Source organism: Zalophus californianus, chromosome 14, assembly GCF_009762305.2.
Source record: "Zalophus californianus isolate mZalCal1 chromosome 14, mZalCal1.pri.v2, whole genome shotgun sequence".
Lineage (NCBI taxonomy): Eukaryota > Metazoa > Chordata > Mammalia > Carnivora > Otariidae > Zalophus > Zalophus californianus.
In genome coordinates, this window is record NC_045608.1 from 24,004,988 (window position 1) to 24,029,118 (window position 24,131).

A 24,131-nucleotide genomic window follows, 5' to 3' on the forward strand; every position below is an offset into this window, starting at 1 on the left:
AACTCAAACTAGGACAGATACAGAGCATGGTAAAAAAAAAAAAGTGTTCTAAATCTAGCCAAGAGCCATTTGTTGTACACTTCAGCCATAAAACATTCATGAAGATTCTGCTTTGGAATCTAGAAACTGGTTCAAGCCAACTGGCATTCCTTGAACACTATATAGGAAATTACTGCAAGGCTCCTGTGTTTGTTAGGCACATAATCATCACTTAACAGTGGGTCTGAGATCCCTTCCTTGTTCAAGGACTTCATTTAAATATTTTTCATATGGTTTACAAGGGTAAAAGTTCCACCAGTAGAGGATCCTCCTGGCCACATAGTGATCAACAGCCTGTAAGCAGCTAGTAGTACCCAAGTCCACATGATCATAAGCAATACTGCCTCAGGGCCAAGAAAGACTAGCTGACACAGCAGTCACTTCTTCAACTTTGGAAATAGGCAATGTGGCATCATCACCTGGCTACAACGCTTATCCTGATCACTTGTTTATTCAATGAGTATTTACTGAGCACTTCCTCTGTTCCTGGCTCTGTGATAAAGACAGTAGTAAACAATGCAGATATGACCACTGCCTTCATGGAGCTTACAGTCCAATAGATGCTACTCTCTGTAGCAAATCAGTTAAGCAGAAGGGTTTAAGCAGGAGATTAAGAGTAACAGCTAGAACAAAATGTATTGTGCATAAGAATCCATTGAAGAGCTTGTTAAAAATACAGATTTTGGGCTCCACCCCACAAAGTCTATGTGGGTTTGAGGAGGTACCTGAGAATTTGCATTTCTAACAAGCTCCCATGCTGATGCTGTCCATCAGTGGACCACTCTGTGAGAAGCACTAAGCTAGAGAATCAAGAACCAGATAGCTCAAAACGATCTCCCTAGACATCTCACCAGTTAGAGATGTATTCCTAACACCTGATATTTACTTATCAGTCAGTTGAGTGTTATCTGAAGCCTCCACACAAAGGATTTTGATGAAGGAGGGGAAGTTCTAGAGAGAGGAGAGTCTAAGCAGCTGGGTGTTGTATGCTCCCACTCCCATCATACATCTTGGAAGCAAGACAGGGAAGGCAAAGCCAAATTGCCTTCTTTATAGTTGTGCTTCAGATCCTGGTAGCAGCTATGTAAGATTATCAGAACGAGTTTGGAAGGATGCACATCTAAGCTCCCCCCAATATGGCCAAGTCTGGCTTCTCCAAATTAGCCTGACATCATCCCATCATCCAACTCCCACTGGGGAGAAGACAGAAAGAAGCAGGAGATGAAATGTAAAATGGAACTCATAAGTCAAAAATCAGAGATGAGAAAATAAAATTGTCCTTAGCAGAAGTTGTAATAAAATGATATCCAAGTTCTTCATTGTTCTTTTACAATCTGAGCAGTATTCATTTCAGTTACATGTGCTCTAATTTTCCACTTACTAACCATGGTTTAGCATCACAAAGGGGATCTTTCTTTGAGGAATGGCACTGCCTATCCAAGGAAGTCAAGAAAGTCAGTAAAAATATGGAGTCTACTTCTGACAGGCACATTATTGTCTGGCCCCGTCTAACAGGAATGCTTTGGGTAAATGAATACCTCCACACTTTAAGCGTCTGGTTCCTTTGTCACCCTTTTTTTAAAACATGACTTTTTAGTGAATTCAAACTAAATCTGATGTTTAAGGGGATTTCCAAGTTCAGTATCAATCTAGTCTCAGAATGGGAGTCAGGAAAATACTTTCCCCCGTGTACTGACAATAAGAACTTTATAGTTATTAGGGTATTACTAATTTTATCATTGTACTGATAAAATGAGATTGCTTTTATTCCTCCTGTTGAATGTGTTAATAAGGCTCTGAGGTAGAAAAGTGTGAAGTTGGGGCAGCCAGGTGGCTCAGTCGTTAAGCGTCTGCCTCCAGCCTGGGTCATTATCGCAGAGTCCTGGGATCAAGCCCTGCATCAGGCTCCCTGCTCCATGGGAAGCCTGATTCTCCCTCTCCCACTCTCCCTGCTTATGTTCCCTCTCTCGCTGTGTCTCTGTCAAATAAATAAAATCTTTAAAAAAGGAAAAAAACAAAAAGAAAGAAAAGTGTGAAGTTAAAGATATCTCAGCCAAGATACCCAATCTTGAGGTATTTGGAGAAAATCAAGTCTTTTTCTAAAATGCTATAGTGTGGGGTGCCTGGGTGGCTCAGTCGTTAAGTGTCTGCCTTCAGCTTAGGTCATGATCCCAGGGTTCTGGGATCGAGCCCCACATCAGGCTCCATGCTCTGCGGGAGGCCTGCTTCTCCCTCTCTCACTCCCACTGCTTGTGCTCCCTCTCTCACTGTGTCTCTCTCAAATAAATAAATAAAATCTTTTAAAAAAATAAATAAAAAATAAAAATAAAATGCTGTAGTGCTTAGTACTTCTATCACACCATTTAATCCTTAACTGCCTTGACAGTTCCCTCAAGATCAAGTTATTGTTCTCTAATCATCTGCAGAGTGCTAACTGTCTTCTCCAATTAAAGACTTAAATTCTCTAATGAGAACTTAGAAAAGGCCCCATCACATCCTCTCTGGACTCTTCCCAAAGCACAACAGGAGTAAGAACACCGAGCACAGAATAAATGCACAGCGGGCCTTTTTCATTTAAATTGAAATCCAACCGTTCTGTTGCATTCTGAGTGTAAAGGATTAAATTTTCTTAGTGAAATTCACCCACCAAAGGTGGTAGGAGGAGGCAGGGATGACCTGTGTTTAAAATGCTTCTTTCAAGTAGACTCAGCTATGATGATTTGTCCTTTCAATGTCACTTAGAATAGAGGCCCATTCTCTGCTTTACCATCTGTGCAACGATTAAAACAACATTTCTTTCAGAGATAGCTGTAACTGCTCCTCATTAAAGTACACTTGAGATGTAAGATGCACACTGTGACTTGGGAATGGTGCCTCCATTTGGCCTTAGGGTTTAAGTAACAATCTTCTAACACTCTTCTGCCGTGCCTCTGAGATGTATCCCTAACACCTGATATTTACTTTGTTCCTTTCTTCTAAAAATAAAAGAAGTCTTATTTTCACCACTTTGGCATAGCCTTTTGAGCAGAAGGCTTTCAGAATTTAAGCAGTACAGCTGACTTTCAGCTGTTCTGAATTTTCTTTGCTCCAAAGTGTATCAGAGATGAGAAAGTCATCCTATCTGGGAGATTCTTCATAAAATTATGTAACATTGGAGGTTCTGAAAATTACCTCTTAGTTTGCTTGTTCCCATTTATGAAATGAGTCCACAAAGATGGGTTATTTGGTAAGTAAGTGTATATTCCCACAAAAACACTTCAGTCTTCTCAGAAGCTAGTCAATGTTATTCAAGACTTTAGAAAAGTTTGTCAGAGACACATACTACGCTAGCCAAATTGGTTTTAAAAGCCATCTTCCTCTATTTTGCTTCCAAATTTCTAACATTAAAATGACCAGAAACATGCTGGTACATACACTTAACAGGCAGAAAGCAAACTAAAAATAATAATTTAAAATTTTTAAAAAGCCAGTGATAATGACTAAGAATTATTCCACTATTGCACCCACTCCAGAAAAAAAGAATCTTACTACCAAACAGCAGAGCCAATTAAATAAGCAAAACAGGAGACACCATTAATAACATCTTTAAATTCCGGGATGCCTGGGTCGTTCATTTGGCTGAGCATCTGACTTTGGCTCGCATCATGATCTCAGGGTCCTGGGATCAAGCCCTGCGTCAGGCTCCCTACTCACCACTGAGTCTGCCTGTCCCTCTCTATCTCTCCCCCAACTCGTGCACTCGCTCTCTCAAATAAATAAAATCTTAAAAAAAAAAAAAAGACTTTAAATTCCAAGCAAAGCAGCTCTCCTTCCTGACACCTCTGCCTGAAAACATCTCCTTAGCAAACCCCAGTGCCAACCCAGTTAACCCAAATGTTTTATGCAACTGACACCAGCAACTCTCTAAGTCCTCCCTGAGGTTACAGAGAGAGAAACTGGCCTCCAACAGGATCTCTCTTTGGCTCCAGGTACCAGTAAAATCAACCGCTCAGTAATCCAACCAGTAAAATCACCAGTACTTGGTCACTTCACTCCCCACTACTCTACTCCATCATCCCATAAATCTCTCAGTGGCTATCTAAATAGATCTATAGGGGCACCTGGGTGGCTCAGGTCATGATCCCAGGGCCCTGGGATGGAGCACTGAGTCGGGCTCCGTGCTCAGCCTGCTTCTCCCTCTCCTCCCTCCTCATGCTATCTCTCTCTCTCTCAAGTAAATAAATAAAATCTTTAATAAATAAATAGATAGATCTGGGAACCACATGTTAGTTTCCTTACACCAATATTCTTGGTTTCTATTACATGCCTGACCAGAGCTGCCCTATTTCTACCCTATGATCTGGAGTAATCCTTCCATCTCCCCAGGCTCTTAGGCATTTCTTCTTAGGCATAGCCATACATGCATTCAAAGAACTGAACATCAGAAGAAAGGACTGACGTCTAACTTACCTGCGTAAATATCTATTCTGGTGGCATCCGCATCTCTGCAAAAGAAATCAAGATCCAAATGAAATATGAAATATCAACCATCAAAATACATAGTATTTTAAGCGGGATGCATACTATTTTAAGTCTATTTTAGGAAGTCACACAGAAATTCTGTATCCATTAAAGTACACTTTCATACTTGGCAACACTATTTTCCTTATGTGTCTGTAAAACAGTTCTGAAGCTCTAAATTATTTAAAATAACCACATGACACATAGGGTCTGGACACATCTTTTTAATATGGATTTCAGATTTCGCAGTAAAAATATCTAGAGGATGAAAGAACATTCCCCTTTACACACTAAAAAATGACTCACAACTATATTTCTCTCAATAATTTGATAGCCATCATAAAAAAATTTTCCAATAACTTGTCCATTTTTCTTTTGTACTAGATACTGAAAAGAAAGAAAAACATCATCTGCCACAAAACCTATGAAAAATCAGGTTTCATAGTATATACATTACAGTCAGCAGACTAATTGACAAGCCTGTAATCTTATCCTCCCTAACCTAGAAAGGAAGTTGGGGCACTCCATTAGACTCCAACCACCAGCTGAAATACAAGTTCAGTCATCAATAAAGGCTTGAAACTAATCTAGTCCAATTCTGCCAACTGCAGGGAAGGAAAATGAGGCACAGAGAGTTTCATAAGTTCTAAATGCAAAAAACCCACTCAAATCCATACAGTTCTACATGTACCTATTCCCAAAAACATAAAAACAGTTTCAAATATGAGAAAGACGGGCAATATGTGTGCATGACCAGGAACACATACTCCCAGGAATCTCCAGTTCACCATATGATATACAAAAAGGCAGTCTGCCACAGCACACCATGGTCTCACTAAACTAACAAGTGGCAAATTCAAACATAGTTCCATTAAGCTACAGCATTTTTAAATTAAATACAAAAACTATGAGTCAACCAGGATTGAAACAAAATGGGAGTTTTCTGATTAAACCGCTGTTAACAAGCACAGTTCCATAAACAGTCCGGTGAATAACAATAAAACTAATAATGGTACATGATTATAGTATAAGATACAGATACAGACAGAAAATTATCGGCAAGCTCATTAATTGGGGATGTTTAGAAAGCACTTCTACCAAAAAAAAAAAGTACTCTCCACTCTTACCCTCTTCCTTCATTATTCATCAATAAGCAATGTGTCTGAATTTTATGTTTGCATTCAAAAACAAAACTGAGATAATATTTTCATAATTATTAACAGAATCTTGATTTGGATGTTGCTATTTATCTTTGAGCCAAACCAAACTTCTTTCCAGTCTTACACAGTAACATTTATAGACTTCCATCACTAAGAACTCAGTATAACACAGTGCTAAAGAATTTTTTCCAAACACAGCTAACAATAGAAGACACTTTGATCAATTGGTGTCATTGACCTTAAAATATACATTCTGAGATCACACATATCTGTGGCATAATTTTAAAAACTTTAAATGGTGTACTGTTCTGACAGCACAAATTAAATCAGATCTTGCCTGTCCCATTAACTTGACTCCTACGTTTCTATCTTAATTCCCTGCATTTCACTACAATTATCTTGCTCTAATACACAAGGGAAGGTAACTTTGGGGGTCATAAGCTCATTTTTAGGAAAAGCAACGGATGAATTAAAGTCAATCAAGTAAACTGGAAATATCAACTAACTTGCTATTAAAAATACTTGGGGGTAAGAGACCTCTTAGGAGTGAATTACAGCTGCTTACAGAATTGTCTTCCTCCCACATCTTCAGAAACGAAGGTCCCAACGACCCAAAAAGTTTTCAAGCACAGACTGTATGCCTAAAGACTACATACCTTGCATTATCAACCAGTTCAGCAAGAGCACCAAACAAGAATTCATGAGTAGTTCTGAAATGATAAATACTAAGAATCAGCAGAAGAATTACAGAATTGAACTATGACACCTAATAAGGTTATAAAATGTTATTTTTTAGGGAAAAAAAAATCTAAAATTGCCATTTGTGCTGTCAATTTATACTACTGAAATTTAAACTTCCCCACAATTAGAGCCTTTTAAAGGCCTTCTAAACCCCCTCAAATGTTAATCAGGTTCTGCTATCTACTCATGTTTATTCTTACTATGTTAAGAAACCCTTGAGAAGCATTAAGATTTCTATGTATACTACAGATTTAAAAGCAGCTTTTTTCACTACTCATGTTCTGCCTAGAAAAATGTGTTTTATTTTTCACTGCCTTAACCAGCTATCAGTTTCTGCATATCTCTAAGCATGCTCAATGGACAACTTGCTAACATTTTGCTTTACCAATACTTGCATATTATCCATTGGTGAAAAAAGAAAACCCATTTGTTTCTATGCAGTTTGTAAGCAAAATATTCCATATGAAAGTGAGGAGAAAGGAGAGAATAATCTATTTCCTGACATTTCAATTCTAGCTAAAAACCACCTTCTCCACATTAAAGAAAGGAATCGAAGACCCTCTTGTACGTTTTCCTCTTAGGACAGCTTGGTATATTCTTCCTAGGGTCCCTGATAGCCCTTTTAAGAAGGTCATCTCTCTTCCAGGAGACTGCTCAAAGTTGGGTTAGGTAAATACACAATTACCACAGTATTCAGAACTCAGTAAATATGATATTTATGCAGAAGATGAATCCTTAAATTCTTTCTCCATTTACATTCTCTTTAATTTGTGTTGTTTCCCATAATAGTCCTCTTTAGATGTAAAAGTTAGGATGTGTTCATCTAGAAACCTTGACTTTCGATAAAAAAACAAAATCATTAACCTAAATAATACATTACCATCATCAATTTTTCAAAAATAAATTCCTGCTGATTTTTTCGTATACCATTTCAGCCACTAGACAAAGTGAAAATTTCTGAAAATTTAGAATACACCAAAATTAAATAACCAGTGTCTAGGATCTCTGATCACTTACTATCATGTAAAACAAAAAACAAATTGTAAAATATTTGCTTATAAAATAAACACTCAAAACTGAACTGTCCAGGAACATTGGTTTTCCCTCAAATAAATCTACAAATTTTTACAATAGCAAATTCTGAATTAAAACTACTAGTTATTAAAAAAAAAAGAAGAAAAAGCAGTTCTTGGAATTTTAGGAATAACTTTTTGCCCTGAGATCAGTGAATATATCTGCTGCTAATCCACAGGTGGCACCAACAAATATGTCTTAGCGCAAAGTAGAAATTTATCTCCAATTTAGAAAATAGAGCTCAAATTCTTCTGACCAAAATCCAATCCTTAACTATTTTACAAGAAAAACAATTTCTAAGAGAAAAACCTGCATAAAACAGATCTTTAATTTAAAAATTTAAGTCTCTATAATCATCTTAAATTCTTCAAATTATCAATTGAAGAAAAGAGAAGTATTCTGTAGACTACACTAAATAGGGAGAAATGTTAGAAAATTAAGGTGATTTGCTAAAGGTAATATAAATTAAAAGCAAATCTAACATTTGCTCTCAAACTTTCAGCCATTTTCCTGTCTTAGAAATGGCTTAGAAACTTACAAAGTGAGTTAGCTTTCTATACTCTAAATGTTTTTAATTTTGAGGTTAGATAAAAATATAAAATAACAAATTCTACTGTAAAAGTTCTCATTTCAGTGAGAACCTGTACTTTAACCATGGTCAAAGAAACTCAGAAATATAGCTCCTGTAACAACAACAAAGAGAAAACAACCATAGTAAGAATGGGACTACAACTTGTATGCAGGAATCTTCGGAATAAGTATGTTTAAGAATAAAGTACTGGCCTTTGGTAGTGAGAATAGTGAATACAAATAATCTTGAAAACTAATTTTGATACCCTTTGCCATCAGGGCAAAGAAATAAAAAACAAATGGCAACTGCTTCTCAGCAATACATATTTCTAACTGCTTCATATGAAAAGGAGAGACATTCAGAATTCAGTAAGATCTCAAAAGGGCAAGCACAAAGTATCTCTGGCTAAGTTTTCACTGCTTTCTATACAATGTTTAGAAATGTGCCTTATAAATTCAGAATTTAAAGAAAACATTCCAAATGGCCTTTGTTGTTCCATAGAGTATCAATGCTGTTCCACACATACATATTTCAGGTAAGTTAACAGGAAACTTTAAAGCGTAGCTAACAGATACTTTCGTGATATGTATTGACACATCATAAAAGGGGTCTTTTGTGACAACTGATGGGAAGGGCAGAGACAACACTCATCTTCTCTAGACCTTCAAATGATTGATGGGTCCTACTAACAAAGTCAGAGTTCTAAATATTTCTTAAAATCATAAGAACCAAAAATATACTGACATAATTTCTCCTTTTTTCAAATAATATTCAAAGAGACACATTCATTGCTTGCTAGCATTTGAAACAGGTATTTGATTAAATATCAAAGAAAATTATTTTCACAGATGTAAAGATTCTTTGCATGTTATCCAAGAAAGGTCAACCACATGGAAAAAGACAAGGATTTTTAGCAAACCCTCATTTTCAATTGGCTTTTATACTGTTTGTGCCATGATCAAAATAGTTTTGCAGCTCAGCATTTCCAGTGACAAATTCACGGGTAAATCTACTCATTATGTAAGGAAAATGGTGTCCCAATTTATACTCAACCTGAATTTAAGCCAATAGATTATCCACAAGTCCATCACACGGTGATAGCTTCTCCTGTGTTCTTAGAGATGTTGACAACAGTTAACTGCCTTAATTGCTAGAAAATAAAGCTGAGAAACTAGAGCAACCATTTTACATTCAAATGGCTTTAATATATTTAGTGTTAACCCACATTTCAACTAAGTCCCAAAAAATATTAAGTCTCTAAAGATGGTACGTTCCTCTATATTCACTACATATATAGATAAAACAAGCCAAAATCATATTGCCAAGATAATTTATTAAATGTGCCAACAGAAATAGACACAGAGAGCAGGAATCTTATACTTAAGCATCCTGCTCTATCAGACCACTCAGCAGTACCGCAGTGATGTAAGATATGCACCTTATCAAAAAGGAACATCACTACCACCACTATATCTGGAATCTAGCACCTAGATTGCTCATGCACTTTTTACTAGTAGTCACAAAACCCAACACTAAAGAGCAGTAACAGCATAAAACTGTTTTTATTTAAAAATCGTAACATCATTTTATACTAGCAACACCCTGTATTAAAAGGAATTAGCCTAAAACTTTCATGTTATCATGAGACTCTCCCAGGCCTGCCTTAAATCTTAATGCTAATGTAACCAAAATAACCATCAGTTACCCTAGACATCATACAAAAAAGAACAGAAAAAAACCCTCAAGACAGATGTTTACTGTCTCCAACAAATGCTCCAGAATTTACTAAGAATGTATCTGCCTAATGACTACCACCAAAGAGCAAGCTGCTACACTGACCACTTCTGGTTTATATAAATTATACACTGAATAAATAATCACCATCTGTTCAATGTTTACTATGTACCATGCATGAGCTAATTACTTTATAAACATTTTACATAATCCTCAAACTGTTGGATTAGCCCCCTTTTATAGATGAAGAAACTGAAGATCAGGGAAATCAACTTGCCCAAAGACTCAGCCAGGAAGCAGACAAATCCAAGCTTGGCTGGCTTCCAAGCCCATGCATGCTCCCTCCATTGCACACTTTCTATTCTTCTAGCCTGCCTGGGTTCAGCCTGCAAGTCCAAAGTACATGGGGGGTAAGCAAAGGGCCATACCTTTCATAATTCACAATATGGCAATATTGTAGATGTCAGACACCCTATTATAGTCTTATGTTTTAAAAATTAGACCAAAGGAGAAAGTACTATAAAACAAATCTTCCTATTTCTAAAGGTGACACTGCATATCACTTAACACAGAGAAGATCCATCCACCATCACTAGGAATAACAAGTCACATCTTACAAAAATTTAAAAATTTGTTTCCTCTAGAAATGAATTTCCATTCATGTCACCACGATAAATTTTGAAATTGGTTATAAGCTAACTTATCATGGTATTCTAGGGTTCATATTTTCTTCTGGCAGGACTGGACACATCCAAAAATAGACAACTTCAAAGGTGTGACCCAGATTAGAAAATCTAAAGCTTCCAAAATGGTACATCCAACCCTTAAATGTTCATCCAAGCAGGTGGTTCCAATTCAATACGGGGAAGTCAAATTCACAGAAATTCTCCAGTTTCACTTTAAACAAGTGACTTAACTAGAGCTCAATTCTTGACCTTAGTTCTGTTCACCTATTAGTAAGATAGCAAAAGAAGTAATATTCCAGAACTTCAAATTAAAGGTTTTTGATAAACTGAATAGATCTTCCAAGTAGGAAGTAAACCGTTTGCTTTAGAAGCAAAACAAGCCCTTAAAGGTAAAACTGACTAGAGTTAGTACTGCCTAATGGTTAAAGACACTAACCACTGTGGCCAAATAAATCTTGTTGCCTTAAATCTTGATGCCTTAAATTTGCCACTTAGAAGTTGTGTAATTTTTGGCATGTTATTCAATCTGAGCCTGTTTCCTCAACTGCAAAATAGGAATAATCCTTACTCCAGCAAGGTTACTATAAAGATTACACATCTTTAGAAGTAGCAAGAAGCAATTAACTGTTCTATTATTTTATTATCAAATAAAGTCTTTGGGGGAAGCTAGAACAACCCACCCAGTTTCCCAAGTCCCATTCATGGTCTTCCAACGTTATCATATAATCTGTCATTCCAAATTTGGACTTTCATTCCACAATTCAGAACTGAAGTAACCATTTATCAAACCCAATCACCTGTGAACATCTAAGTGGCCTTCAAATGCTTGTTCTTAAACATGGCAGTTCAAATATAAAAAAGGATACTGAAGATTTTGCCCAAGACTGTTATCAACTAGGTAAGCGAGCCTGATCTACAACCTTATCTAAGTGGGTTTCAGATTCATCATCAATAGCATGAGACTTCACTTAAATGGCCTCTACAGTACCTACTCTAAAACTTTTGAGTTCAATAATAAGATTCCTAAACAAAAATAAAACCAGGCTATCACCATTTGGCAATTCACTTCACTACCCAGAAAAAACTTATTTCCTTGATCAGAAAAAGAGCAAACAAAAAACTACTCTCATCACAAATAACGTATTGTCCTTTCCCATAAAAAACTAAAACTTATTTTACTATTCCTAGATGATTAAAGTCTATATCCTCAACCCTCAGGGTGGTTCGTCAGATCTCTGGGCCATTCATGTAGCTGCTCATCACTTCTCCAGGCACTAAAATGGTAGAATACTTACCTTCATCTCGAAAGTGACAAACGAATGTGTTAAAACACTATGTGGTTATGATCCCACCGAATTACTTCCAAGAGAGTGGGCATAAGAATTAACCCTGAAACATTCCAGGTCAACATGGGATAATGATAATCTCTTCATGAACTCAAGAACCATAAACACACGTGTTCTGTGATTTGCACACATTTTGGGGAAAGGTTAAATTGTGGGTTTAAACAAGTTACCATTTCCTGCTTAGCACATAAAATCTATACTGGATGTAGGGACGAATTTCCCAGGAAGATAAGGCCAACTGTTTGCTGAAAAGAGAAACTAATAATTTCTTCTCACAGTTGTCATTTAAAGATCTTCATTCTTTTTTTTTTCTTGTTAGGAAAAAAAAGACTTGTTATAACCCAACTGTTTTGGCTGTTGTCACTAAAGAGAAACAGTTGATTCTAGAATAGTCCAACTTCTGGCGATCCAAAGAAAAGTATTTGCTGGATTCCTATTAAACACTTGAGTGAAACAACTCAAAATATGGGCTTCAAAAAAACTAAAATTTGCATTTGGTCAAATATATTTTGATTCAACAAATGAAGATCATATTCTTCTGGATTAGCAACAAATATTTCACTGATCTCAGTTCTTCAATACAGAGCTCAAGACTCATCCAGTGACATATCCCCAAAAGTAAAAAAGCAGAATTTTCTGGGAAAAGGAGTTCTGTATTATCAAGACATGAGTTAGCAGTGACCTCAGTGGCACCTAAAGGATACTTACGAATTTGTATGCAGATATTCAAAGGTTAGCTGAGCTCGATTCAGACTGCTGTAATTTGTGAAAGCCATGAGTGCAGTGAGGTCTCCAGTCCTTCACCCACTAACTGGGAAATATAACCTTACAATGGAATAGATTTTGCAGGATTCCTTCTAGTAAAGGTTTGGTAAGTCTGTGCTCCTTACTGTTAAAACAAGGTTACCTAGTATCTATCCAAAATATATTCTAAGGATGTCTACCACTACAATTGATTTCGCTTTTAAGTTTTTTATCTTCTTGATGACTGTGATGTAATATTCTGGAAAAAACTTATAAATCTGTAGTCTTAAAGAGCTTTAGCATTCAGTTGCGATAGTTCAAGGAGTTGAATGTAGATGGCCTTGGAGTAGATGGTATTGGAGTTGGAGGTTTTATTACTGCTCCATCTTCACGTTCTTCAAGTTTTTGTGTTCCTCTGAATTTCCGATCAGAAAATTTACCAATCCGGAAATTTACCAACTTCTGTCATAAAACTGGACAGTCACCCATTTCTTCACCACCAATGATCCCAGGGTTCTTAAATAGGCCCCAGGCTGGCGGCCATTAAGTCGATGGAGTGCATATGGCGTTAGTTCCGGCTTCACCACCTCCCAACTGAAAGGTCCCGTAAGCGCTGAAGATGATTTCTGTTTCCAAAGCCCAGACCCAACCTAGTGTGTGCTCCCGTCCCAATCTCCTCAGGGTAGTGGGTCAAATTACCTCACACTGACCCACAAAAATGCTTCAGAATTGACCCGCCCAAATCACCTGAGGCGGGCAGCGCCCCTCCCCCACTTCCCTCAGACAGAGGCCTCCGGCTCTCAGGCCCTTCCTGGGCCTCGGTTCCGAGGCCGCCGCCTCCTCACTGAAAGGAGTTAGTCCCAGCTTTCAAGGCTCGGATCGAGGGCTGAGTGGAGCGCGCACAACCCGACCGGGCGTTGCCCGGTGCTCAAAGCTGCCTTTGTCCCTCCCCACGGAATTGGAACCCAACAACCGCAGCGCGCTCTTGGAACCATGTGCTGCCTCCGCCGCTGCCGCCGCCGCCGCGAGACCAGCCGCCCACGCGCCGCGCTGGATGAGATGATGACAGGACTCAGCACCACGGAATTCGGCGTTTAGGGCTGCTCTGCCGCCGTTGCCGCAGCCGCCACAGCCACCTCAGCCACCGCTTTGTCTCCGCTACTGCACACAACCCGGGCCGCCTCGCGCACTCCCCGACGCCCCAAGCCCCCGAGGCCTCCGCGGCGCATTCAGCCAATCACAGAGCCGCAGCTCCTCCCGCCCCCGCCCTGATGCGACGCCTCCTGATTGGCGGGTAGCGGGTCTCCACGTGACCGGATCTTGCTAGCCGGGCCCGCCCCTGTCACGTGAGAGCGCGCACCTCTCTTCCTGCTTTCATGACCCTCTCCGCCATTTAAAGAAACAGTACCGGGGGCGGGCCGAGCGACGCAGCCGGGACGGTAGCTGCGGCGCGGACCGGAGGAGCCATCTTGTCTCGTCGCCGGGGAGTCAGGCCCCTAACTCGAAGAAGCCCTGGCGCGCCCTCCCCCCCTCCCCGGTCTGGTAGGGCGAAGGAGCGGGCGCGCGGTCGATCGAGCGATCGGTTGGCGGCTCTTTCTCCTGCTCTGGCATCCAGCTCTTGGGGCGCAGGCCCGGCCGCCGCGGCGCGCGCCCGGTGGCCGTTGGCGCTCGCGCCGCGTCTTTCTTCTCGTACGCAGAACTCGGGCGGCGGCCTATGCGTTTGCGATTCGACGAGGAGTCGTCCGGGTGGTCGGCGGCGGCGGGCAGCTGCTCCGCCCCGCTCCCGGGGAGGCGGCGGCGGCGGGATTTGGCGCGGCCGGGGAGGCGGGGGTGGCCGGGGCCGGCCTGGAGGCCTGGCGCCACCCTTCGGGGCCTGCAAGGACCCAGTTGGGGGGGCAAGAGGGCGCTGGGGGATGGTTGGTGGTGGGCTTTCTACTTTGCCTTTTCCTCCTTATGCCCCCTTAGTGAGGGGCGGGAGCTCTGGCGGCAGCTCCGGGGTGGGGAGACAAGCCCCGGAGTCGGAAGAGCTGGGTTTGCTTCCGGGCCTAGCCACCAGCTGGCCGAGTGACCTTAGGCAAATCACTCTGTAATTTGTCGGCGCCTCAGTTTCCTCCTCTGCCTATCAATGTTTGTGGGGTTGAAAACGCTTTGTAAAGTATAAAGCGTCGGTGTACGTAAGGGATGATTATTGTTTGTAATGGGGTTTTTTTTTTTTTTTGAGTTGTAAGAAAAGTTAGCAATTGCCCAGTTTTTGGATTTTGAACCTGGGAACCTTGGATTGAAGTTGGAGATCCCCCAAACTCCCCGAAATTGTATGTAGAAATAGTGGGAGTGTGCATTTTTGGGGACTGAGGATCCATCGCCAGCAAGTTATCAAAGGGGGCTGTAACACAGAAGAGTTAAGAACTACAATTGTTTTATGCCACAGGGAGGAAACTGAGGCCTAGATGTCATTGGGACCCTTCACAACCGATTTGAAGCCCCTGTTTGAATCCCTGGGATATGTGAGCTGTTTCTATGCATAATGGATATTTGGGGTAACAACACTCCACTGCTTGGCTTCTATTCTGAGTCCTTTTCCTTTACCATGGGGTGCCTGAAGGGTGGCTGACACGTTGGTATGGTTCAATGGCACCCAACATAAAGCAGCTAAAACTAGAAATGGGTGTGTTCTCTAGTATCAAGAAGCCTGTTGAATCTTTGGCCCAGCAATTCTTAGTGTTCTGCTGCTTATACTGGTACCTGACTACCTTTCGCTTTCATTGACCATTTTTCACAACCATGGTTGCCATCCATTACTTGCTTCTATTTTATATTCTTAGTCTGTGCGGTTGGTACTGAGCAGGCTTATTTTTAAATGGTGCTGCCGAGTCCAGCTAATTAATGGTGCAGGTGGATTTTTAGGAAGCTGACTCACTGGTACAGACTAAACCAGGCATGGAATTCCTGAAGATGTTTGGGGGTTTATCTTTATTAACTGAAGGTTAACACTCTCTGAAGAGTTTTGTTATGACTTCTGCTGAACTTCAAAATCAGTAGATTTGGAAGTGTTTCAATGCTTAACTTTTTCCAGGCCTGCTTTGTATTCTATTTGCTTGCAAGTGTGTTACTAAGATGGCCAAAATGCCAGTTATTGCTTCTTTGTTAATTGTCAGCTGCTTTTATCAAATTCCAGGCCATTGTCCAGCAAACACTATAGAAATGTTTGAACAGTTGGATTTCAAACATTTTCATTTTGTGGAGTGGTGCTTACCAGTGGTACAGCTCTAAGCAAGTGAACATAAACACATTTAAGTGTATTTTGTCTGGTTAGGTGTTTACCTGTTTTGTTATTTCATACAAATGTCTGAGAAAATCAGTTGACTATTCCTTTTACGTAAAGGGCAAAGACAAATGATCTCACTTCCAGAGAAAGGACTGTTTTGGAAAAAAATATGTTGGTCTTTTAGCTCTTTTGTTATTATCTGGATGTACCTCAAAAGAATCTTAAGACTGTGGTGATCTTATAAGATGCTTTCCTCGGGAGAAAGGAGGAAAAAAACAACTGGAACTCAAAGCTTGAAATTCTGTGACAAAACATGAGATGTCCAGGATAGGAGGCCGAAAAGGTTTCACTACAGTGTTCTGCACTAGCTGGAGCAGATGCTTTTCTATGTAGCCACGGCATGGACTCCAGATTTCCAGATTTTCAACACCTGGGACCTGAAGAGCGTGTCAGGATGTGACTGGAACTCTGGAGCTGAATATTTTTGGTTTTGAATTTGGGGGCTGTTGACCTTTCTTTGAGAAGAGACAGCAACTGAACAAGCACTGCCACCAGCACCATTACTGGGAATTTGAAGACCTGAGTTTCTGCCAGACCTTCAGTGCAAACTCTAGCAACACTCCATCAAAAGTGAACTACGGTACTTGCCATTTTCCAAAATGCCTCATTCTTTACTTACCATCTCTGCACTTTTGTTCATGCTCTACTTTGGAATGTATTCCTCTGGTTCTTCACCTGTCAGAACACTGCCATTTCCTCAATATCCACGTCAGATGCTCTCTACTTCCATGAGACTTCTTAATTTTATCTTTTTTTAAGTTTTATATTCTGTTGTTTACCTTTCAGCTATCTTTGCATAGCATACGTTATAAAGTAGTCATTTGCAAGCATTGGCTCTTTTTCCAGATAGCAAGCCCCTTGAAAGCAAGGGCTTTGTTTTAAGGATTTTTGCCCGCATGTACTACCTACATATGATGGAGCCTTTCTTAGAAAGGAGTAATTTAGAGAGCGAATTTATAGAGAGCGGGCTATCGGAATAAACACTCAGTAAGTGTTTGGTTAATTGCTGTGTGGTAACCTAATTACTTTTGATTAGGAAAAAGATCACTAGTTATGGATCATGTTTCTTTCTGTGTTTCATGGTGGGGTTTTTTTTTTTTTTTTCAATTCTAAATTTAAAAAGATTAAGGGAGCCCTCAGACATGAAGAGAAACTGAAAGATTGCATAGGGTATTAACAGAAGGGTGCAAATACCAGGGTCTTAAATTCGCCGGGTACCTTATTCTCTCCCACACAAGATGAGATCTTGTTAAAATGAAAGTTAAAGACAGCTTTTAAAAAAGTACAGGTCGTAAGATAATTTGAGGAAAGCATTGGAAAAGGAAGAAGGACAAGATCTCCTTTGGTGTTGGTATATATATTCAGTTCTTCTTGTGCTACCAACGGAGCCACTTCTTTCTCCCCAATCAGGCACTACTCAGCAGCCTGAATACAATCAAATCACTCCCCCAAATTACGAGACTTAGGGCAATTCCTGTTTGCTGCTTCCCTAAGACAGTTTGTTCTCAAGAGTCAGGAAGCACTCCCTGCCCGAGAACAATTATCATCACTGATTGTTAATCAAGAAAGCTTTTTTTACTCCCCATTTATCATTTGTCAGCTTCTTAGTTAGGCTTATTGAGAACGAGTACCCATCAGGCAGCTGATATGTTGACAGCACACCTACCCTAGTGTTAGTGTCCTGTGTTTGTAATTCCATGCATTTGTTATCTTACCTGTTTTGTTCCTGTCCCTTCCAGTCCTGTGCCTCCTGATTGCTGAGTGTTCACCTGGACCTTCTGACCACCTTCCTTGTACTATTCCATCAGCCTACAGATCTGGTACCTGGATTTTTGCCCTTGGTGATTCCTTCACCTTACTGCTGACGAAGACACCATTCCAGTGGACCACTGTGATCCAAGAGGCATTCAACCATCATGATGTGGCCTTCACCTCCACTCCTGTCCTGTTCCAACCCAGATTCAACACAGCCCTTTATAGTGAAGTCAAACTTTAAGTCAAGTAGCTGAAGCTATCAGAACAAAGGCCCAATTTGTTCCTTGAGTGTGCATTTCATTTCTTCAGTTAAAGCCTTCAGAGACACATAATAAGTTTGGACCAGAGGATTTTTAGTTACCAACACTGAAGAATGACAACATCTTTTCAAGAACAGCATTGGACCATACCCCACAATTTCAAATGATTGAAATTCATGAAGTGTCTAGGATCCTCTCCAGGTCACTGGATCTTATTCTTTTTCCACTTCAAGTCTATAGTAGCCTACTGAATAGAAAGCAGATATTCTGACCAGCAGATATTGGGATTAAAACAAAGGCACAGTGAACTCATAGCATCTTTGGGATTACTCAGGAACCAGAACTTTTCACACAAATTTAAGAAATTCTACCAAGGAATCCCTTTATCTAACAGCATCTCACAAACCTGCAGTCAGATTCCAGAAAAGGCATCTTGATACATCCAGGTAGAACATATAATGGTAATCCCTTATGTTTATATAGCACTTTATAGTTTCAAAGCACTTTTACATGCATTAATCTCAGTTATCAAAATAACACAGTAAATTATAATCCCTTTTTGCAAATGAGGAAATGGAAATTTAAAAGGTTATCCAAGGTGACACAGCTACAAAAGTGGTAGAGGTCAGGCCTTCTGACTCCCAGTCCAGTTCTCTCCATGGAATTTACTTAGCTTCGACTTTACCTGCAGTGTTAAGATGACTGGAGATTGGTAACCCCAGAAAAGTTTTCAACTTCCTGATCTGGTACCCTCAGTCAGTCAGGATGTCATAAGTGTAATCTTGTGATGGCTGTACCTAGACCAGAATTCCATGGCAATACCCCTAAGGTTTAAGAGTGGACTGTCTCCATAGTGGCAGATTATTCCAGTCAACAAGGCACACGTTCATCTGACAATAAGACTATGTAACATGAAACACAAACCTACTTTTAGATCTGTTATTCCCGTCTTCCCAAATGGCCTAATTGATTGGAGATCCCTGTTCATGTTTTGTCCTCTTTTTTTTTTTCTAAGTCTTATTAATAACTCCTAGACACCAAGATCTTATCTATGGTCCTCTACCCCCAAACATGTACTTGACATGAGTCCTATGTTTTTTTAGAGCAGTGCTGTTCATATATGTGTGTATGTAGATTTGATGCATACTCATAACATGTATACATAGAGCTTCCATAGTCCTGTAAGATGGTAAAATATGTGTTCCCTCCCCTGATTGACTGTAGTGTATTAAAGGATCTCAGAAGGCTTGCAACAAAGAGCCTCATTGAGCTGTTTAGCCCAGTGTGTCCTAAGTATAATCAAACACTGAATGTTATTGTTGCAGCATTCCTTTAAATGGAATGGGGAAACTGCTTTAATGCAGTATAGCCAGTACTGGAGACCTAGGAGTAAACAGCATCTTTGAAGCCCCTCCCCCCATTTCTGACTTTGTCAATAACTGCTTGAATTGCTATGTCTTTATCATCTGAGAGTCCTACATCTTGACCATTACCTCTGTTTTTCTGTTAAAGGAACCGCTAGAGGATCTGTGAGGATATATGGGAAGGGAATGGGGAAAAGTTAATGTTGACCCCCAAATTGGATGAGTTCCATGACATTTAGCAATATACTTCTCTGTCCTTAGAATTGTGCTGTAAATCTAGCTCAAAGGCATTGAATCTCAGGTGGGTGAGGAGATAGGGAAGGGAAGGGAGGAGGAGAAAGATGGAAAAAAGGGGGAGGAGGGATGAGAAGGAAATATTTTCTTAGAATTTGAGTTGTGGCCCATTGAGATCTTACCAGTGCTTGAAGAGAAGTCATCTAGCCATGGACTTGGGATAATATTTGCAAAGAAATGGAATGCATTTTGCAGACGTATGCTGACTGCAAAAATCCAGTGCTGTTGTCACTTAAAACCAATAGCCTGTTCTCTGATAGTCACAAACCCAATTTGAGGCCATCAGAATTTATAGCAAACTTGAATGTTAACTTCATCATTCTGTAATGTGGCCCTTATTAGGGAAAGAATGACTAGGAAAACACCTTCTTGGCTTACCACAGACTTTGCTCACAGTTTCTGGTTTCTGTGACCTATTTTTTGTATTTCAGCATTTTGTGAACAACTTATTCTTAGATCATTGGTTTTCCAAAGGCTTTGTGACCATGAAGCCCTTTGGATGAAAACTGTGTGGAAGCCCAGAGTAAAAGAGAAGCTGCTGTAGATGAAGCAGGAGTGGGGGGCCTGAAACCTGCCACACAAGCATCTTCCTTTACCACCATGGTGACCCCTAAGGAGACTTCTTTACAACACCTAGAATTCTTCAGAACACAGTTTGAAAACCACTGCCCTAGACAACATGTGCAACCTGAATGGCATTCTGATCTGTACCTCTACCCAACCCAGTCCGTGTTCAGTTGATGCTGCATATTCTTAGGAATACTTACTGTGGGCAGAATCAGAAAAGTGCAAGAAGATGGGCATATCTTTGCCCCCCCAGAGTAGTCATGTGGGCTGAAAGTGGTATCAGATGGACCTAGATTAGCAGCCCTGTACCCCCAGATGGATTTCAAGTCAGTGATTACTGGGATTCAATATAGTCAGCAATTCATATGTACGCCACACTGACACACCCCCTTACCCGCCTCTTTAACAAACACCAGATGTTCTAGTGGTACTTGAAATATGTAACTTTGAAGTCTTGATCCTCCTTGGATACCTGAATCGCCAGGTATTGAAGCTGGTACTAAAGTTGATGATGCCTCATTGAGGCCATATTAGACCAACTTGTACATTGGACCTCCCATCATCAGCCATGGTACTTTACTTCGTGTGCAAGGCATAACCATTAACTATGAAAGTAGAACTGAAATTCTGGCAACATTACCTAAAAGGATACCTGGTTATTCATCTTATTCTCAAAACCACAAGTCACTATGACTCAACCAGTGGCAGTTAGGCTGCTCCTTGGTTATTATTCCGTTTAACTGCTGTTTCCAGGATAAATGAGCTAATAACCTTAAAAAAATTTACTCCATCATTGGCATATCTGCTCCAACAATTACGAATACTCTGCTCTAACTACATGTAACACCTGATCCACAAGAGACTATTTTTGAACATCCTCTCTCATCTCTGTGATTTTAAATGCGATCTTTTGGAAAATTTTCTTATAACCAATGAGAGATGTTCTTTTATGATGGCTCTTTTGATGTCTGGTACCATCAACTGCAGGTGTTAGGGATATATGGAGGTAGGCCTCTTGACCAGGCCATGGTAGCTTGCTTGCTGGGCATCTCAAGTTACATATCATCTACCTTTTTGCTGGAAATGTAGACTGACTTGAAAATCTACAAAGCCTGCAGCTAAGATTTTATCAGTAGACTCAAGAGCTTCCTGCAGCTTCTTCCTAATGTTACAAGACCAGTGTCTTGTCTTTGTGGATGTTTTCATAGAATTTCATCTGTTTTATACTGTTGTTTTACACTGATTCAGAGTGGCTGACTTCATTCCTTGCTATGAGATACTCTCAGGCATTAAGACACTTAACCTGTTTCTGCAGGATGGATTCAGTTCGTGAACTCCCAGACCAGATCATGTCAAACAAGTAGACTTCAATTTGTGTCATGAGAAAAATCTCAATCCCTTACTTCACAGTCTGCTTAAGGGTCAGCTGTCCTCAACTATACTCTAATGAATGCACTGGTTAAATGTTGGGAATGGTTTCTTTGTATCTTTGTCTCTTATTCTCTAGACTAACCCTGATTACATGACTCTGTCTACAAATCAAACAAGGCCTGCGCATCCTCAACTAATAAAAATCTCATGACTAGCTTGCTTGTATATACAACTATTGTTTGTTAATAAGAAGTTATCTACAAACTCCATTTTTCTACTACCTTCAAAATGTCAGCTCGATTTTCTCTTCTGTACTTACAGAAAAAGACACTGATCTACACTGCCAGTCATTCCCTTTAATCCTGTCAAACGCAGTCAAAATGAGGGGCTTAAGGTGAGGATGATCATCTGTTCAAGAGTCTAATGTACGCTGTGTATAAGAATTGATGGTTGAAAATGAAGAAAGCCTAAAACTCAAACCTAGGATCTTAACTACTATCTCCCTGCCTCAGATCTCAGTCTAAGTCTTTCAGCAGCACCATCCAACCAATCTAAGGCCTTGTTTATAAGCTGATTCTCAGAGATGGGCTGAGTTTCAGAAGATGGAGACTTGATTACCAAAGAGAGTAGGGCCAACCTTCATGAACCTGGCTCTCCCAACCTTGTCATTCCCAGATGTAGCATAGACTCCTCAACAGAACCTCAAGTCTGAATTGAGAATATAGCCGCCTACTGAGCTGAAAGTTCTGGGGCAGATAAGCAGAAAAATGAAAGCTGCTATACCTGACTGGCCCTTTAAGATCAGAAAATCGTATCCAGAGTAAACCCTAAGGAATGACCCTGGAGTACTCAGGGTAAAAACTAATTTACAGAGCTTCGATACCAATCTACCCATTTTTCCAGATCACATCCTGGCTATTGGTGTGGCTAGCCCTGCTGAAGGTACCGTGTTTGCCTGTTTAGACTCAGCCCTTGTATGCCTCTTTTGACATTTTGGCAATCAGACTGGCTGTGCATGAGAGAACTACAACTGGTATCAGCCTATCTTACACTCACTTCCACCAAGGAGTTTTGAATAGAAGCAACCTGCATCTCATACACACACACACACACACACACACACACACACACACACACCCAGGACTTAATGTTCACAACTGGAAGGACTGTGCTGTATACTACTTGACCAGCAGCCTTTTTTTTTTTTTTTAAGTGCAGAGTAAGCCTCTACACCTATATATATTTCATCATTTTTAGCACTTGAGACCCCTTCTACCAGATCTGAAGGACTACAGATTGAAAGCACTGTCCATTCCTCTTTTCTGCAGTAATACAGAGGTGACAGAAATGTACCAGTTCACCTTGGCAAAAGACTAAAGGAATGCAAGAAAAGTTTTCCACTGAACTTAAAACTTACACTGACTTAATAGCCTCGCAGAACTATTTGCCAGGGGGAGGCTTATTGTCCTGTGTTGTGTCTGCAAGATGGTTGGGCTCTCAGATTCAAGGCCACTGAGTTTACTTCTGTTGAAACACTATTGCATCATCCAAAGTATGCTATTGGACACAGTTACTCCATTCAAATGGATTACAAGCTTCCTGAGGACAGGACAAACTTACTCATGATGTTTTTTCAGAATACTCTTATTGTCAAGAAAGTAACAAATGCCAACTGTTAGTGAACAGATACTAAACTTTTTCAGTATTATGGGTCATATTGACATCAGTTGTTTTTGATTGACCAGCATCCATTCCATCTCTTTGTAGCAACTCTGTGATGTTTCTTGGAACCACTTTTCCGTATCTTCAGTCCACATGATTCAGACAGTCTGGCCTAACTTGAAGCTTCATGGGTGGACATGTAATTGAGACCTGATCAATCAGCATAGTCCATTCTTTCACCATAAAGATTGGTTCTGGAATGGTCGTGTGATCCAAGTTGGTCCAGTGATACTCAGCCCTAGGAGTTCTACTGAACTGTGGAGGAGAAGCTCAGAAGCTCTCTTTACTGAGGTTGCTTGGCTTTGTAGTAGGAAAAGCTCAAACCAACAGGGCCCACCATATCAAATGAGCCAGAGAATGAAGCCAGTGCAGAGCCAAATGATGGAGAGACTTGAGTCCTGATGACAATGTTTGTGCCCCTGGATCCAACCGTGCCTGAAGCTAGTATATCCCTATGGACTTTCCAGTTATGTGAGCCAATAAATACCCTTTTTTGCTTTAAGTTACTTTGAGTTGGGTTTCTATTGCTTAAAATTGAGTCAGTCCTGACTAGTATACTGTCTACCAGCATCAAAACTTGACAAATTCAAGTATTTATTAAACTGGAGGTCATGGCCATACTGAAGTCTTCCAAACCAGAAGACAAAGTGAAACAGGAAGTGACAATGTTTAAGTTACTACAGAAGCATAAAAATTACGTGGTAGAAAAATAGAGAAGAAAACCTAAATGTGTATAGGTAAAGGATTGGTTAAATAACACATGGCTCAGCCATGTAGAAAATCTACATGGCTGTTAAAATTAATAAAATACATTTATTGTGTATGAACATGGAAAAATGGCCATGATATATTAAGTGAAACAAACTTAATAGAAAAGT

The 24,131-nt window shown here is 40.1% G+C and overlaps 1 protein-coding gene and 1 long non-coding RNA gene across 9 annotated transcripts in view; one reads left to right on the forward strand and one right to left on the reverse strand.

Annotated features, from left to right (window-relative positions):
• MORC2 (MORC family CW-type zinc finger 2) overlaps nucleotides 1–13,801 on the reverse strand; it is a 40,991-nt gene extending 27,190 nt beyond the window's left edge. For 6 of the 7 annotated variants that reach the window (XM_027575906.2, XM_027575903.2, XM_027575905.2 and 3 more), the window contains exons 1-3: nucleotides 12,560–12,698; nucleotides 6,356–6,409; nucleotides 4,489–4,523 (exon numbers count right to left, since the gene is read on the reverse strand). In XM_027575906.2, the coding sequence (XP_027431707.1) occupies nucleotides 4,489–4,523; nucleotides 6,356–6,409; nucleotides 12,560–12,627 (157 nt within the window). In that variant the 5' untranslated portion in view covers nucleotides 12,628–12,698. Of the gene's footprint in view, nucleotides 1–4,488; nucleotides 4,524–6,355; nucleotides 6,410–12,559 lie in introns of all 7 variants that reach the window. The other variant, XM_027575904.2, reaches the window with a different exon arrangement.
• A 220-nt stretch (nucleotides 13,802–14,021) lies between these two features.
• Nucleotides 14,022–23,755, forward strand: LOC113912565. Of its 2 annotated transcripts, XR_003516881.2 has the most exons (3): nucleotides 14,022–16,500; nucleotides 17,660–18,381; nucleotides 20,025–23,755. It is a non-coding gene; the product is annotated as an uncharacterized LOC113912565 (long non-coding RNA). The 2 variants fall into 2 exon arrangements; XR_003516880.2 differs by having other exon boundaries at nucleotides 14,023–16,500; nucleotides 17,660–23,755.
• Nucleotides 23,756–24,131: the final 376 nt, after the last annotated feature.